Consider the following 17858-nt stretch of genomic DNA (forward strand, 5'->3'; position numbering starts at 1 on the left):
AACTGTAAATCTTCTTTCATATGCCTACTTAATGCAATAAAGGAAATTTTACATTCATTGATATTTTGCTTTTTTGCTTTGTTTTAATATTCTGTTTGATGTGCATCAATGAAACTCCCATCAAATCATATCCAAACCACAAATTTTAATATAATTAATAATGGTACAAATAATGGAATGCAAAGGCCATGTACATAGTTCTAATTTTGGATATCTGATTTTGAGTATGAATCTGATGATTTGACTATTGAGAATCAAAATTTATTGTATACAAATCCTGGACAGACGATGAGGAAGAGGTCGTCCCTCTTGCATCCGATAAATAAAAATGAGGCTTTGAGTCCCACACCAACTCTGTTGAACACTCAGATTAGACTCATCTCTTAAGGACTTAAACCTCATTTCATCACCATAAATACTCGGATTTATGTTCAGTTCATGAACAATGGCTCGGCCCTCAAGCATGCTCACCACTGCCGACATTGTAGGTCTTAGCGCTGGTGATGGATTAGTGCAGAGTAGAGCTACCTTAATCATTCTCATTGCCTCTTTCTTGTTGAACTCAGACCCCAACTTTAGATCCACCAGCTCCATCAGATTTCCTTTCTGTTTCAAAACAAACGCCTGCGACATCCAAAAAGGAAATAGATGGAAAAATAAACTTTCTTGATTGTTGTTATATATATATATGTATGTATATTGTTTAGAACATTTTGATGTCAGTACTGAAGAGAAATTGAAAGTAGAACATCATTTGCAACTTGCAACATAAAAAAGTTCATTTTCCTGATCAAAAAGTGTAGGGTAACACAAAGCTGGAAGACAAATATGTCAAATGGAAAATAGTTCCTACTAATTCATCTACTAAACAAAATGCAGTATGATCTTACCCAATCAAGAAGGCAGACATAATTCTCGTTTGGCCGATATTTGATGTTGTTATTGCCAGATACAAGTTCCAGTGCAACAACCCCGAAGCTGTAAACATCTACTTTATCAGTTAAATGGCCCCATAATGCATATTCTGGTGCCATGTATCCTCTACAAAACAAATGGGAAGAGTGTTTTATCATTGTGATCAAATAAATAAAAAATAATCAAGATTTGGAAGATAAAAATCAATTAGGGTTCCACAATGAAGGAAAGAGAAAGAGAAGGGAAGGTTGCTCACATAGTTCCAGCTACTCTGGTACTAATGTGACTCTTCTCTTCATTCAGCTTGGCCAAACCAAAGTCAGAGATTTTAGGTTTCAGGTCCCTGTCAAGCAGTATATTGGTAGTTTTGATGTCTCTATGAACAATTTTCAGTGTTGACTCCTCATGCATGAAAGACCTCTTGCAATGCCGACGCATATTTTCTGCCTTGTAGGCCAATCCAGTTTCAGTATACCTTTCTCTTGACCTGAATTCAAACATAACTTCACAAATAAGATTCATTCATCAAACTAGAATGTGCAATTTAAGTTTTCCAGCTTACCAAACAAAGAATGTGCAAGGCTATTGTTCTCCATGTATTCATATACCAACAGTAACTGATTTCCTTCAATGCAACATCCATACAATCTAACAAGATTTAGGTGTTTTAATGCAGAAATCATGCCTATTTCATTCACAAATTCACGATTCCCTTGCTTCGATTTTGAAGAAAGTTGCTTAACCGCAATAATAGTACCATCCAATAGTTCACCCTGCAATTTGAAATATAATACATTTGAGAAATGTTGGTCATACATAACACTTTATTAGTGTCATAGACCAAAGTCAAAGAAAAACAGAAGGAGAAGTGCTTGCATATTTAGGGGAAACAAAAAGGAGTTGTAGAATACCTTGTAAACAGCTCCAAAGCCACCTTCCCCAAGCTTGTTTGCAGCATCAAAGTTGTTAGTGGCAGCTTTGATTTGTTTGAATCTAAAGAAACCAGTTTGTAGATCTAATCCTCTCAGATCTGTTCATGCGACAAGAGGTTAGCATATTGAACAGATTTTTCACTGAGAATTTGAGGGCCTTTTGGCTTATTAATTAGACGACATTGTAAAAGAAAAACACTGAAAAAACAAGCAACTACAGTAGACATATACTCTAGCAGAGAAGTTATAATTCAAATTGCCAAGTCTTATTTCCTCTTTAGCATAGTATTCACAATACCTTGTTCTCTAGTAGATGCCCTGCCTCCAAAACAGCATCTCAACCAAAGAATGCCAAAAGTCATGAAAATAAGACACAACACTGAGACAACTCCAACCACAATGAATATCTTCATTTTGCTATCATCAGGCGGTTCGAAATCTAGAAGTGAAAGCAGAGCCAAGAACAGTGATGAACAAGATGGCAGTCAAAATAAAGAGAAAACTTACTACTTAAATTACTTACCAGACTCCACTGAGATAGCAGATATAAGAGAACCACATATTCCTCTTTTCGGAGCATTAGTTGTCCCTTTCCCAGCCCAATGAAAGCGGATCTCTAAAGTCATAACATTGACAACTGCTTTAAATACCTTAATCACTTCCTTATCAACCCCTTGTGCTTCCTTTTGAATATTAAAATCCTTCAATACCAGTTTTTCCTGTAATAATTACTATACTTAATCATTCAAGTTAAAACTAAGAGCGAAAGGGAGTCATTAAGAAAATTGTTAAGAACATTGGAGGAAGCCTAGCTATGTTGATAGGTGGTTGAATTTTTAGAGAAAATATGGAGAATAGTTCAGTTTATCCAAATGCTAAAAAAATAAAAATTAAGTAACATGGAGAATAGTTATTTTTGCTTCATCTCATTTATGGTATGGTGAACATAAAAGGATGACTACCTGGATATAAACATAAAAAATTCAGGGCAATTTGATGATTGAAGTGTACGTATTCCACCATCACTAGGAACCAAATGGAGATTTATAGAGATTAAATTTATAAGACAATCACTAAAGGGGTAACTTGAAGAGACATGCAGAGCTTTGAGTTTCAGGTGCATAAGAAAAAAAGAAACAAAGAAACAAAGCTTAAAGAGGATTGCTTGCTTACCCAGAAAAACAGAAAATGCTTGAATAGGAATGCTTGATCCTCGGTTGAAGCGAGTGTTGTCTGTGTTCGTTAGTTTGAAGAGAAAAAACTCCTCTGAGTTTGGGCAACAAGTAAAGAGGGTTACTCTTAGGTGTTTGTTTGAAGAGAAAGATGAGTACTTTTTCTTCTCCTTCTGGGTAATTTGGCAGTAAAAAGAGTGAGTGTTTGTTTGTTTAAAGAGAAAAAAGTTATCTTCTCAGTATTTTGACAGAAAATCAAAGGCGAACTGCGAAGAAGACGAGGCCTTCTCTCTCTCTCTCTCTCTCTCTCTCTCTATAGTTTGTCCCTTTTTTACATAATTTTGTTCTATATTAGGTTAATTCCTGTGTAAACAAAAGTAGCTTTACTTTTCTTCTTTTTTTTATAAAATGAAATGTTTTACTTTTCCTTTTGGACCCAAAAATACAAACCCATCAAATCTAAAAAAATTCATGTGATTTGTACATTAATAAATAAATTGCATGAATTTTTAAAATTAGAAAAAATAGGATTCAGGATAAAAATAGAAAAATGATTCTATTAGAAGAAAAAAACTTGTGCAGGAGCATAATATTGTATTATTTATGAAGGGAACTTGATTAGTACATGTCACAATTTGGATGGAAGGGTAATGCTACACCTTGGTTAAAAATGATGAACAAATTTGCACTTAATCCTATTTTTTATATATAAAGAAAAACATGAATGAATCAAATGAATGCAGTTTAGGATTTAATTCATGAACAAGGCTTAGTGCTAGTGATGGAATTAGATGTATACTTTAAATATTCTAATTGCTTTTAAGCAGACATATACTGTTGGTCATAGTGTTGGTGAGATGGATTAGTTAATAAGATGTGCCTTCCTTAACATACTGTACAACAAACCAACTAAATATGCGTTGCCTAATTTTAAAGAGCCAGAGAGGCAAACAACTCAAGTTTGCAAATCCTGCAGAGAAATTCTTGCACAGCCTCTCAAATAAACCAACCAAACAGACCTTTCCTCTCAATATAATCTCCCTTGCTACCGCTCTCCTCCTCATCAGCCTTGGGCCTAATAACCAAACAATGAAGGCTGCTTATTTTCTAGTTTTCTTTTTTCTCTTCTCCTCCTTCTCATCTTTCTCTTCTCCTCTAACTGTTGCTGAAGCGTCCTTCATTGCCCGCCGCCAGCTCCTACATTTTCACGCAGGCCATGACCTGCGTGGCGACCATGAATATGAAGTTGAGTTGAACTTGAAGTTTCCACATCCCAGGCTTAGACATGCATACGTTGCACTTCAAGCTTGGAAAAAGGCCATATACTCAGACCCTCTTAAAACTACTGAGAACTGGGTCGGTGCTAATGTTTGTGCTTACACCGGAGTATTTTGTGCCCCGGCTCTTGATGACCCACAGTTAGAGGTTGTGGCTGGCATTGACATCAACCATGCAGACATTGCAGGGTACCTTCCTGTTGAATTAGGCATGTTGAGTGACATTGCCGTGTTCCACATCAACACGAACAGGTTCTGTGGTATCATCCCTAAGAGCTTTGCTAGGCTAACTCTTCTCCACGAGCTCGACGTTAGCAACAACCGCTTTGTGGGATCGTTCCCGGAGGTGGTCCTGCAAATTCCAAACCTCAAGTACCTTGACCTCAGGTTCAATGACTTTGAGGGGAAATTGCCTCCTGAGCTCTTCAACAAGGAATTGGATGCCCTATTCTTGAACAACAACAGGTTCACATCCACCATCCCTGACACTCTTGGCAACTCCCCCATCTCTGTTCTTGTGGTCGCAAACAATCATCTCGAGGGCTGCATCCCTAATAGCATTGGAAAAATGGTAAACAATTTGAATGAGGCCATCTTCTCCCACAACAAGTTTGCTGGGTGTTTGCCTCCTGAAATTGGGTACCTCTCAAACGTGACTCTGCTTGATGTTAGTTCAAACACATTGAGTGGGCTCCTTTCCAAGACTTTCAAAGGCCTTGAGAAGGTGGAGGAGTTGAACATTGCACACAACATGCTAACTGGGTTTGTTCCCGAGAGTCTCTGCAAATTGCCTAGCTTGGGAAATTTTACGTTTTCCTACAACTACTTCAACGGCGAGGATCAAGAATGTGTGCCATCTTCTCGGAAGGACACACTGTTTGATGACACAAGCAACTGCTTACCAGATAGGCCTAAGCAGAAGTCAGCAAAACGATGTCAAGTTGTGGTGAACAAGCCAGTGGATTGTGGCAGGGCAAAGTGCGGAGGTCGACCAGCACCTTCAAAACCTTCTTCTCCTGCACCCAAGGAGGAGCCACCCAAACAACAACCGCCCCAAGAAGAAACTCCCACACTAGAGCCACAACCACCTAAACCAGAGCTATCTCCGGAGCCAGTTCCAGAGACTCCAGAACCAGTTGCCAGCCCCCCTCAAATAGTGATAGCACCATCACCACCCCCACTTACACCCACAAGGCAAAGTCCCATTGTTCCGGTTCGCCCTCACTCACCACCAATTCACTCTCCACCACCACCAGTCAACTCACCCCCACCACCTGTCCACTCTCCTCCACCACCCGTAGCAACACCGCCATCGCCCGCACCCACGCGACAAAGTCCCATTGTTCCAATTCGCCCTGACTTACCACCACCCCCAGTCAACTCACCCCCACCACCTGTCCACTCTCCTCCACCACCCATAGCAACATCGCCATCGCCTGCACCCACACGACAAAGTCCCATTGTTCCAATTCGCCCTGACTCACCACCACCACTTGTCCACTCTCCTCCACCACCCGTAATAACACCACCATTGCCAGAACCCACAGGGCAAAGTCCCATTGTTCCAATTCGACCTGACTCACCGCCACCCCCAATCAACTCCCTTCCACCACCTATCCACTCTCCCCCACCACCCGTAGCTTCATCACCATCGCCGGCACCCACAGGGCAAAGTCCCATTGTTCCAATTCGCCCCCACTCACCACCTGTGAACTCATCCCCACCACCAGTCCACTCTCTTCCACGGTCGGCTTCACCCACAGGGCAAAGTCCTATTGTTCCAGTTCACTCTCCTCCACCCCCAGTCCACTCACCACCACCACCATCAATTCACTCTCCTCCACCACTAATCAACTCTCCACCACCACCACCAATCTACTCGCCCCCACCACCAGTCCACTCGCCTCCTCCACCAGTCCACTCTCCACCACCACCTGTCCACTCACCTCCTCCACCAGTTCACTCTCCACCACCACCTGTCAACTCACCCCCACCACCAGTTCACTCACCTCCTCCACCAATGCATTCACCTCCACCTCCAGTCCAATCTCCACCTCCCCCACTCCACTCTCCTCCACCACCAGTCAACTCACCCCCACCACCAGTCCACTCTCCACCACCCCCAATCCACTCTCCTCCACCCCCAGTCAACTCACCCCCACCGCCAGTTCACTCGCCTCCTCCACCAGTGCATTCACCTCCACGACCAGTCCACTCTCCACCACCCCCAGTCCACTCTCCTCCACCCCCAGTCAACTCACCCCCACCGCCAGTTCACTCGCCTCCTCCACCAGTGCATTCGCCTCCACCACCAGTTCACTCTCCACAACCACCAGTCCACTCTTCTCCACCCCCAGTCCACTCACCCCCACCGCCAGTTCACTCGCCTCCTCCACCAATGCATTCGCCTCCACCACCACCAGTCCACTCTCCTCCACCCCCAGTCAACTCGCCCCCACCACCAGTACAATCTCCTCCACCTCCAGTTCACTCTCCACCACCACCAGAACCGGTCTACTCACCGCCACCTCCAGTCCAATTACCACCACCACCCACCCAGTCTCCACCGCCTCCAGAAAACTCCCCTCCACCACCTTCTCCTTCTCTTTCACCTCCTCCTCCCGTTGTCTCATCACCCCCTCCAGTAGATGACTTTGTTTTGCCACCAAACTTCGGCTCCCAATACTCATCTCCACCTCCACCAATGTTCCCGGGCTACTAAGCATTATGACATCAGACCCTTCAAAAAGCAATTGTTTTTAAATTTTTTTTAATATAAATTATACAATCTCACATAAATGCACCCACTATTGTTAGTCGATCATAGCTTGTACTTCATGACCTCAATCAAAGTGTAAATCTTTCTTTCATATGCCTACTTAATGCAATTAAGGAAATTTTACATTAATTGATATTTTGCTTTTTTGCTTTGTTTTAATATTCTGTTTGATGTGCATCAATGAAACTCCCGTCAAATCATATCCAACCACAAATTTTAATATAATTAATAATGGTACAAATAATGGAGTGCAAAGGCCATGTACATAGTTCTAATTTTGGATATCTGATTTTGAGTATGAATCTGATGATTTGACTATTGAGAATCAAAATTTATTGTATACAAATCCTGGACAGACGATGAGGAAGAGGTCGTCCCTCTTGCATCCGATAAATAAATGAGGCTTTGAGTCTCACACCAACTCTGTTGAACACTCAGATTAGACTCATCTCTTAAGGACTTAAACCTCATTTCATCACCATAAATACTCGGATTTATGTTCAGTTCATGAACAATGGCTCGGCCCTCAAGCATGCTCACCACTGCAGACATTGTAGGTCTTAGCGCTGGTGATGGATTAGTGCAGAGTAGAGCTACCTTAATCATTTTCATTGCCTCTTCCTTGTTGAACTCAGACCCCAATTTTGGATCCACCAGCTCCATCAGATTTCCTTTCTGTTGCAAAACAAAAGCCTGCGACATTCAAAAAGGAAATAGATGGAAAAATAAACTTTCTTGATTGTTGTTATATATATGTATATGTATATATGTACATTGTTTAGAACATTTTGATGTCAGGACTGAAGAGAAATTGAAAGTAGAACATCATTTGCAACTTGCTACATAAAAAAGTTCATTTTCCTGATCAAAAAGTGTAGGGTAACAAAAAGCTGGATGACGAATATGTCAAATGGAAAATAGTTCCTACTAACTCATCTACTAAACAACATGCAGTAAGATCTTACCCAATCAAGAAGGCAGACATAATTCTCGTTTGGCCGATATTTGATGTTGTTTTTGCCAGATACAAGTTCCAGTGCAACAACCCCGAAGCTGTAAACATCTACTTTATCAGTTAAATGGCCCCATAATGCATATTCTGGCGCCATGTATCCTCTGAAAACAAATGGGAAGAGTGTTTTATCATTGTGTGCTCAAATAAAAACAAACGAAGTAATCAAGATTTGGAAGATAAAAATCAATTAGGGTTCCACAATGAAGGAAAGAGAGAGAAGGGAAGGTTTCTCACATAGTTCCAGCTACTCTGGTGCTAATATGACTTTTCTCCTCTTCATTCAGCTTGGCCAAACCAAAGTCGGAGATTTTAGGGTTCAGGTCCCTGTCAAGCAGTATATTGGTACTTTTGATGTCTCTATGAACAATTTTCAGTGTGGACTCCTCATGCATGAAAGCCAGACCTCTTGCAATGCCGACGCATATTTTCTGCCTTGTAGGCCAGTCCAGTTTCAGTATACCTTTCTCTTGACCTGAATTCAAACATAACCTCACAAATAAGATTAATTCATCAAACTAGTATTGAACTTATAAAATGTTTACCATCCAATTTAAGTTTTCCAGCATACCAAACAAAGAATGTGCAAGGCTATTGTTCTCCATGTACTCATATACCAACAGTAACTGGTTTCCTTCAATGCAGCATCCATACAATCTAACAAGATTTGGGTGTTTTAAGGCAGAAATCATGCCTATTTCATTAACAAATTCACGATTTCCTTGCTTCGATTTTGAAGAAAGTTGCTTAACCGCAATAATAGTACCGTCTAATAGTTCACCCTGCAATTTGAAATAGAATACATTTGAGAAATGTTGGTCATACATAACACTTTTTAGTGTCATAGACCAAAGTCAAAAGAAAAACAAAAGGAGAAGTGCTTGCATATTTAGGGGAAACAAAAAGGAGTTGTAGAATACCTTGTAAACAGCTCCAAAGCCACCTTCCCCAAGCTTGTTTGCAGCATCAAAGTTGTTAGTGGCAGCTTTGATTTGTTTGAATCTAAAGAAACCAGTTTGCAGATCTAATCCTCTCAGATCTGTTCATGTGACAAGAGGTTAGCATATTGAACAGATTTTTCACTGAGAATTTGAGGGCCTTTTGGCTTATTCACTAGACAACATTGGAAAAGAATAACACTGAAAAAACAAGCAACTACAGTAGACATATACTCTAGCAGAGAAGTTATAATTCAAATTGCCAAGTCTTATTTCCTCTTTAGCACAGTATTCACAATACCTTGTTCTCTAGTAGATGCCCTGCCTCCAAAACAGCATCTCAACCAAAGAATGCCAAAAGTCATGAAAATAAGACACAACACTGAGACAACTCCAACCACAATGAATATCTTCTTTTTGCTTTCATCAGGCGGTTTGAAATCTAGAAGTGAAAGCAGAGCCAAGAACAGTGATGAACAAGATGGAAGTCAAAATAAAGAGAAAACTTACTACTTAAATTACTTACCAGACTCCACTGAGATAGCAGATATAAGAGAACCATATATTCCTCTTTTCGGAGCATTAGTTGTCCCTTTCCCAGCCCAATGAAAGCGGATCTCTAAAGTCATAACATTGACAACTGCTTTAAATACCTTAATCACTTCCTTATCAACCCCTTGTGCTTCCTTTTGAATATTAAAATCCTTCAACACCAGTTTTTCCTGTAATAATTACTATACTTAATCATTCCAGTTAAAAACTAAGAGTGAAAGGGAGTGATTAAGAAAATTGTTAAGAACATTGGAGGAAGGAAGCCTATGTTGATAGGTGGTTGAGTTTTTAGAGAAAATATGGAGAATAATTCAGTTTATCCAAATGCTAAAAAAATAAAAATTAAGTAACATGGAGAATAGTTATTTATGCTTCATCTCATTTATGGTGAACATAAAAGGATGACTACCTGGATATAAACATCAAAAATTCGTCTTCCAACGCCGTAATAAGACCTGTTGTTTCTGATAACTATTTCTGCAAAGTGTAGTTTCACAGTGTAATTTCCATTTGCTAAGCAACGGCCATAATATGTGAGAGAAAGAGGAGATATTCGGGCTGTTCCATACAATTCAGAGTTAGTCATATTGAGTATGGAGCTATTTCTTGCTATATACTCTTGGTCATAATTCATAAGCCCAAAATCACCAGTGCTACTAAATCCCCAATTCCCTGTGTCATGAAAAAACTTTGCTCCACCTCCTGAAGCTTCATCACCATCATATTTGATGCTTCCAATGGTGGCTTGTTTTCCACCACAATTTATATGCACCGAATACTGCTCTATAGAGAAAAAAACAGCATACAAAAGGTAGAAGACAAATGGACTCAAAACAACATTGTATGTGAAAACAGAAACATACACTTGAGATATTCTACGACAGATTTAGTTACCTTTTGAACATGGATTGAGGCAATGGCTAAGAATCCTACATTGATATATATATAAAAATAACAAAAAACAAAAAGCATAATTAGCTTACAAACAATGAATGAGGAAAAATGAATAAACTCCCTGTGGAACTCATTGAGTTTGAAGCTTACGAGTTGTTCTGTCTGGAAAAACTTTTGAACACATTACTGATGAAAACAACAACCTAGTTACTTTCACATATTTAGATAGCCAAAGAGCGCAAAATATGTAAATCTCAAGCAAAGTAAATGAAAAGAAGAAGATATAGAAAAAAATATTTAATCTTACAAGTTGTCTTGACATGTAGTTGGGACAGAGTTCTCTGAAAAGTTATTGTAGGAAAGATCTATTATGCTGCATGCGAACATAAAGTTCTCTATTAACAGAGATTCCAAGAAAAAAGAATATCAGAATATTTTGGTAAAATTTGTAACATGAATTACTGAATTTTTGCAGAACAGAGAGGAAATTATTCAACATTTCAAAGACAGCAGCAAGACAGAAAATTTTGGGCTTAACCACTCATCATCAATACAATATACCCCAGCCTTCTTATAATCATGAACCTTCAGCCAAAAAGTACTTGTATACGTAACCTTATCCATTGTGTAATTCGCCTTATCTTTCGTGTAGCGTTATAATCTGTCTACCAAGTCACTATATTCTTAATCATAGACATTTATCTGTTGAAGCCTCAGAAGCACGGACACAAATTAATGAGGAAAGGTTGCAATAAACATGTAGGTATGCACACTACATGCGTGCTAGTGGAATACATATGATCTGAGTAATCTGAGTAAATGATGGATATAAACAGAACTCTAACCATAATATAAGTAAGATTTAGGAGGAAGAAACATACTAGCGACTATCTCTATATTTGATCCACTCCGGAAGCCCCGTAAGCAAGTTACTTGTCAGATATCTGATCATTGAGCAATATGTTTACATGTGAATAAAAAATTAATTGTATCAATGTTTCTTAAGGTTACACATAAGATACATAATGTATCCTGTTCCTCATTATGTGAGCTATATAGCTACCCATATGAATTTGACTTACATTGTGGCCAATCTCCATATATCCACAAGATTTGGAATGTTCCCCTTCAATCTGTTGAAGCTAAGATCCCTGCAAAAGAAATAGGTTTGGGGGTAATCAGAAGTTATGTACTCGTGATGCTGGGAATACGGTACAGAAAAAAGTTTATCAAATGCCACTTCAGTAAATTGAAAAGGCAAATGATAAATACTGATGCCAAATTTTTGTTTTCCTCTTCACATAGTAATTAAATTGTAATATAGTAGTAAGGCTTTCTCAAATTTTACATATGGATCTACAACCATTCAAAAAATTTAGCACTTTTAAGCTTTTCACATATATGTAAGCTCAAGCAAAAGTACAGAGAATGAATAAACAGAAGTATTACAGGAGTTTCAGACTTGTCATATTAGAGATATATTCAGGGATTGTTCCTCTTATATTGCAGCTCCTTAACATCCTGCAATTTGAAGCAACCCATATAAGAAAATAAATGTTATTTACTTGTAGGTTATTCTAATCAGAAAGGATACTAAAAGTCTAAAACCATAAAGATGGCTCACAAAGTCTGCATGTCTTTCATATTTGATAAGTTTGGAAAATCTGAAGTCTCACCGCTTAAGTCACTTATCGCTCTGCAAAAGATCACCTCAAGATAACTATTAGGAATACAAGTCTCTTCAGCAATGATATCTCAAAAGAGAATGAAAACAATCTGAAACCTAAAATAATTGAGAACTTAGAAGCCAAGACTCACAGGTATGACATTTTAGTTAATGCAGAAAGGCTAGGAGGAATGGGCCCTTCAAGACCACTCCCTTGCATCTCTCTGTAAGCAACACATTTGAAATGGATTTATATTTTAACTGAAGATACTTGAAGATGACAGAGATATAAGATGCATGCTAGAAAAGATCTCTTACAACATCTCGAGCTCTTTCCAACTAAGAAAATTGTTCGGTATTTTCCCAGTGAAGTTGTTACTGCCAATCCAACTGCAGAATATTTTGAACCACCCCACCCAAAAGAAAACAAAAAAAAGGAATGTCATGAACCTGAACTCGAAACATCTTAATTATGTAAAATACAGTAAAAATCACTTACAGTGTTTTTAATTTGGTCATATTAGTGAGAGACACAGGCAACTCTCCAGTGAGATTATTAGCGCGAAGATAGCTGTAGTTAATTACCCATGGCATGTCAAAACTTGTCACTTGTTATGTTCAACTTGGTTATGAAAATCAAAAAATGTCAAACTATGAACTTTGGAAAAAGAAAAATCCCACTGACAGAATCTCCATGTTAATCAACTTCCCCAGCTCCGGAGGAATGGTTCCAGAAAATAAGTTGCTTTCCAAGGCCCTGAAAGATAGTCACTTCAAGGTCACAGCCAAACCAAACCAATTGGTACAAACTAAATGTAAATGAGATAACAGCAAGTGAGAAAGATTGAAAGCATACAAAGCTTGGAGAGTAACTATGTTTCCCAAATAGCTGGGGATTGGTCCTGATAAGTTGTTCACGCTGAGAACCCTGCACTATGTACACTCCTTTAGTTCAATCATTGGCACGAAAACTACTAATTGGCAACCTCAAACATGAGTGTAGATGCCACTTACAGAAATTCCAACTTCGTAGAAGTCCATTCGCGTGGTATCGAACCACTAAGGTAATTCTGGCCCAGATTACTATGAGCAAAGAAGAAAGAGTGCTATTAATTAGAATAAGAACCAACAGATTTGAGATGATAAAAGCTAAAGCAGTTATTGAAAAGCTCTGCTCTTCATACAGTTGCTTAATGTAAGGTAGCTTCACCAGTGCTGGTGGAAGCACACCATCAAGCTCCTGCCCCACAAGAAAACTGCACAACAAGGATCCAAAAAATCAAAGGTTGATTCTTGACTAATCACTCCAAACAGTAACCAGCAACCATCATATTTAATTAGGAAAATGAATTTATGAATGAACCAGTGCAGCAAGAATTTAAAGCATACAAATGACAAAAATATATACATACATGCTTTGGACATGGCACACATTGCCAGGGAAGGAGCAATTGCAGAAGAGAGTGTTGTTGTACTGATCCGTGTGTGGGCTTGAGAAAGTTGGAACATTGCTACACGGGTCGCTGAAATTCCAGTCCTTTTTATGCAGTTGTGCAGCTATTTCACGAAGGGCTTCAACTGCCATCACACCCACATAAAGCAAAAATCCCATCACATGTTCCTTCCATTTTTTAAATTTTAAAAAAAAAAAAAAAAAAAAAACCAAAAACTACTTTTAGAAAGCAGCAGCAGCAGCAGCCTACCCTCATCATCTGGAAGAGTCATGTTCTGTGGCTGTGCTCTTGATGATATTGGTCCCATATTGCACATAAGCACTATGAGCGCGATATTAATTTGGCTGAACAAGAAGATCATGTCCATTGGAACATTAAGAATCCTTACCATTTTTCTTCACCACCCACACTTCACATTCCTTGAGCACTATCCAAACCCTTTATAAAATCATCCATGGAGTCTATTAAATTTCTCACTCACTTCCCAACCAAGCGACCCTTTTTTTCAAAGACTTGGTGAATAAACTTTGATTAATTAACCTTTAGTCCATTTAATTAATTATCCAAATTTCAAGGCCCCAACATGCATGTGCTCTTCTCATATAAATTATAATCCAAACTTGACTAGCTAGATTAATCACTTCATAAGAATTATTCATTGATTATATAATTCATTGATCTGCAGACTTCATTATTCTAAAGGCTTGTTGTGATCAACTTGCAATGTGTAAGAAGGGTAACCAGTGCTGAATTAGTGCATAGGTTTAGTAAGGTCAAGGTCAACCAATCGTATCATAAACATTGCTCAGAAGATTCATAAAAAATTGTTTAACTATCTAGTTTTTGTTTCTTGTTTTTACCAACTGAACAGAGGAAAGCGCCAAAATCAGATTCTCATCAGGGTCACAACGAAAAAAAATATCGAATTGTGGTTAATTTATTTTGGATTTTGTGATTAAATAAGTAGACGAATACTTTTTTTTTCTTTGGTTCATACACCATGTACACAGAATATTAACCACAATTCTCAAAAGCGTGTGTAGGATTTGGAACTACATATCCATCATCATATAGTAAACAGATCAGTGTTTAAATAAAGACTAATTTTGACTATCCATGACTAGTCTAGTACTTAAGGCTTTCCGTTGCTTCTGAAGCTCGGTTGGGATTTTCACATCTGTTGCTAGTCCAATAGCCTCAAGCAATCTTATCACATACCAAGTAAAGTCAATTTGCCACCATTTCAGACCTTGCTGAGCCGAGTACTCAAAAGCATGGTGATTATTGTGCCAACCTTCTCCAAGTGCAAGAAATGCCAACCACCTAATTCAAGTTATACAATTGAAATTAAATGCATCTATAACATTTACTATATGTTAGAGCTAGCTAGAGCGAGGATAGCTACAATAACAATTGTCCCTGGACAAATTACCGGTGTTCCATACTTGCTTTCCCCATATGTGGCCAGCAGAATTTACTAACAAGGTGCAGTGGAAACCACACACCACCCTCACGCCATACATTAAATGCATCATCATAAGGTGTACTTCAAACTTCAGGATTTTCTATGAAAGGGAAATGCCATGATCTGTCTGTTTATAGCTGCGCTAGATGCATGCTATATATGCAGTTCCAACAAGAGCATGTGTGTACATGTGGTACATGAAAATTTAAACTGCGTGTAGTAGTCATCAGTCATAATTCATTATATAGTCATCAGTCATAATTCATTATATATGAAGGATGTCTTATATGGGGTAATTGTCAAACTTATGGTGTCAAAGTTATGTTTATGTCACCGGACTTAATCTGGAGTGGACAACACACTTAAGAAATATGATCAATGTGTTGTGAATTGAGCACAAAACTCAACTCACCCTCCCCTAATGATCTTGTTGTTGATGGACTTTGTGACAAACACAACTATGGATGAATCACACACACTACACTTGAGAAACCAACCGAGCACAAAATGACACAAGAATTTATAGAGGTTCAGCAATTGCCTACATCCTCTTGGTGATCCCCTTGAGAAATTCACTAATGAAAGAATAAGTTACAACTTTGGTTTACAAAGAAACCCCCTTAGAACTCTATTCTCTCCCCAAGCTCTCTTTTCTCTCTCACCCCTTGCTCTACACTTTGATACACTAGAGAACTCTTAAGCCATGATTTGCTTCTTGCATGCTAAACCCCTTTATATAGCCAAATATGCAAGAGTGTGAATGCAACCTCACACTATTCAAATGTTGGCTACCAAACTTAACCATGGATGGCTACCAAACATTCCACCATTTTGTGCCACCAAACAAGTCACCTATTTTTGACAAAGATGGCAAGCCAATATTTACTCACATGGGCAACTCCAAAATTCTTCTAGAAATGAGTCAACCATGTCATGGAATTTAGGTAGAAATCCATAGCACACAAAAGAGGACTTTGTATCCTTAGGTGAGCCAAATTTCCAACAATCTCCACCTTGGCGAACCTTAATCACCTCGTGAACCATTGTTATCCTCTAGAACCTCTTCAACCTCTTAGAAATCGTTCTAGTAATTTCCAAAAGCTCCATCATGGCAATTAACCTCTTGCCTCAATGTACCTTTGGTGGAAGGTGCTCTACCCAAGTCTAAACTTGAGTAACTTGGACCTCCTGTGCAGAAGAGAGATCCCCCATGCCAAATTCGTTGCTCCTTGCCTTCTTGGAACCTTGAATCTTAGACATGCCTTGATATGCGAACCACATACCAAACCTTTGTTCACTAAATCCCCACATAGCCAACCTTGCTCTTGGATTTAAGAATACACTTCTTTTCATCAATGCACCTCTCCAACTTTCCCGCTTCATGCTCCCTATAGCACTCTGAAACGTGGCTGGAACTTCTTGGTCCATCCATCCAAAACCTAGGGACGGTTTGATGGATTCCTTGGGCCCGGACCTTGCATTTGATGATGGCTCCACCTCAAGTAGAACCCCTTTGTGAGTTTGTTGTTGTTGCCTTCCTTCTTCAGCCCTTGTGTCAAGCTCCACCTCAAATGGAGTCCCTTCCATGACCACCTTGGCAAGAAGCTTCTCTTCAACAACATCCTCCCCATCATTCCTTGTCTTGATTTTACCTTTGTGGATATTCCTCTCCACACTTTCTGCAGCTTTGAAATCAAGCACCTTTGATGATGAACCGTTAGTCATACAACCTTGACTAACCTTCCTTGCCCAACTTCTCTTGAGCACACTTGCAGCTACATTATGTTGGACCGTCTCCTTGACATTATGACTTGTTGCTTGCTCTTCCTTGGTACAAATCTCTGCACCACCCAAGAGCTTGTATGTGTTGTTTGGTTGAATCTCCCCCCTCATAACCACAACAGAACCTTGTGTGATCATGAGCTTCCCTCCTTTGGCCTTGTAAGAGCAACCTTCTCTATCCAAAGAACCAAGAGAGACTAGATTCGTTCTTAGTGCAGGTACAAACCTTACCTCACTAAGAGTCCAAACTTCACCACCTTGCAACTTGATCTTCACAGTCCCTATGCCCAAAACTTCACATGTAGTTTTGTCTCCCAACATAATCTTGCATGCATCCTTATCCTCATACGTGTCAAACATCAACTTATTTGCACACACATGATATGAGCACCCGGAATCTAAAATCCAACTTGAAGAAGAATTCTTACACGAAGAACTTGCCATGACTTCCCCGTTACTTTCCTCCGTAACCGTCAAGAGTTCATCACATGTGTCCTTATCACACACGTGGGCTGAACTTCCAGCTTTCTTCATCTTGTTCAGCTTCTCCTTCCATACCAGACAATCTCGCCTCCAATGATCCATAGATCCACACTCGAAGCACCCTTCATTGTCCTTGGACTTAGCATTCCTCTCTTTGCTTCTCTTGCCTTCACGCTTGCTTGAACGACTCCTTGCGATCAAACCAGCATCTTGAGAGTTCTCCTCCGAACGTTGAGACATCCTGTGATGCGTCATCACATCTTGCACCACCTCCTCAAAATTCAAAGTACTCTTCCCAAACATAAGTGTCGTTCGGAAATGCTTATAAGACGGAGGCAAGGATGTTAGAAACATGAGTGCCTTATCCTCCGTATTATACAACACGTCCATTCTCTGCAAGTCAGCAACACATCTATTGAAGCTGCTCAAATGCTCCATTAGATTTCCTTCCTCCGCCATCCGAAGATTTAGGAGTTCCTCCTTGAGGAAGAGCTTGTTGGACAGCGACTTCCCTGCAAACATCTCTTCGAGCTTCTC

General features: G+C 39.4%; 1 protein-coding gene and 1 pseudogene across 2 annotated transcripts; both read right to left on the reverse strand.

Annotated features, from left to right (window-relative positions):
- Positions 1-176: 176 nt before the first annotated feature.
- On the reverse strand, positions 177-12222 carry LOC110745318 (uncharacterized; annotated as a pseudogene). The gene is made up of 28 exons (XR_015835338.1): positions 12096-12222; positions 11921-11992; positions 11554-11622; positions 11353-11415; positions 10779-10844; positions 10622-10657; positions 10472-10506; positions 9987-10360; positions 9552-9747; positions 9327-9467; positions 9008-9126; positions 8659-8869; positions 8325-8562; positions 8041-8191; positions 7392-7768; positions 6819-7011; positions 6558-6728; positions 6306-6426; positions 5562-6047; positions 5249-5444; positions 4760-4847; positions 2371-2566; positions 2146-2286; positions 1827-1945; positions 1478-1688; positions 1172-1402; positions 891-1041; positions 177-624 (listed from the first exon to the last, which is right to left on the reverse strand). The product of XR_015835338.1 is annotated as an uncharacterized LOC110745318 (transcript).
- Positions 12223-12242: 20 nt separating this feature from the next.
- On the reverse strand, positions 12243-13982 carry LOC110745319 (uncharacterized). The gene is made up of 9 exons (XM_088252455.1): positions 13841-13982; positions 13550-13715; positions 13322-13393; positions 13152-13220; positions 12994-13065; positions 12823-12894; positions 12637-12708; positions 12456-12527; positions 12243-12361 (listed from the first exon to the last, which is right to left on the reverse strand). The coding sequence occupies exons 1-9, from the start codon at positions 13980-13982 to the stop codon at positions 12286-12288; spliced, it is 813 nt and encodes a 270-aa protein (XP_088108581.1). The 3' UTR covers positions 12243-12285.
- Between the last annotated feature and the right edge of the window lie 3876 nt (positions 13983-17858).

This window comes from Prunus avium, chromosome 4 (assembly GCF_965620075.1).
Source record: "Prunus avium chromosome 4, drPruAviu1.hap1.1, whole genome shotgun sequence".
Classification (NCBI taxonomy): domain Eukaryota; kingdom Viridiplantae; phylum Streptophyta; class Magnoliopsida; order Rosales; family Rosaceae; genus Prunus; species Prunus avium.

Bases quoted from the DNA above. Each gene is read 5' to 3' on its own strand.
- LOC110745319 (XM_088252455.1), bottom strand. From the start codon at position 13,982: ATGGTAAGGATTCTTAATGTTCCAATGGACATGATCTTCTTGTTCAGC. The intron at 13,394-13,549 runs GTATGTATATAT...CTTGTTGTGCAG, and splicing joins GTGTGCCATGTCCAAAGCAT to TTTTCTTGTGGGGCAGGAGC. The intron at 13,221-13,321 runs GTATGAAGAGCA...CTTTGCTCATAG, and splicing joins CTACCTTACATTAAGCAACT to TAATCTGGGCCAGAATTACC.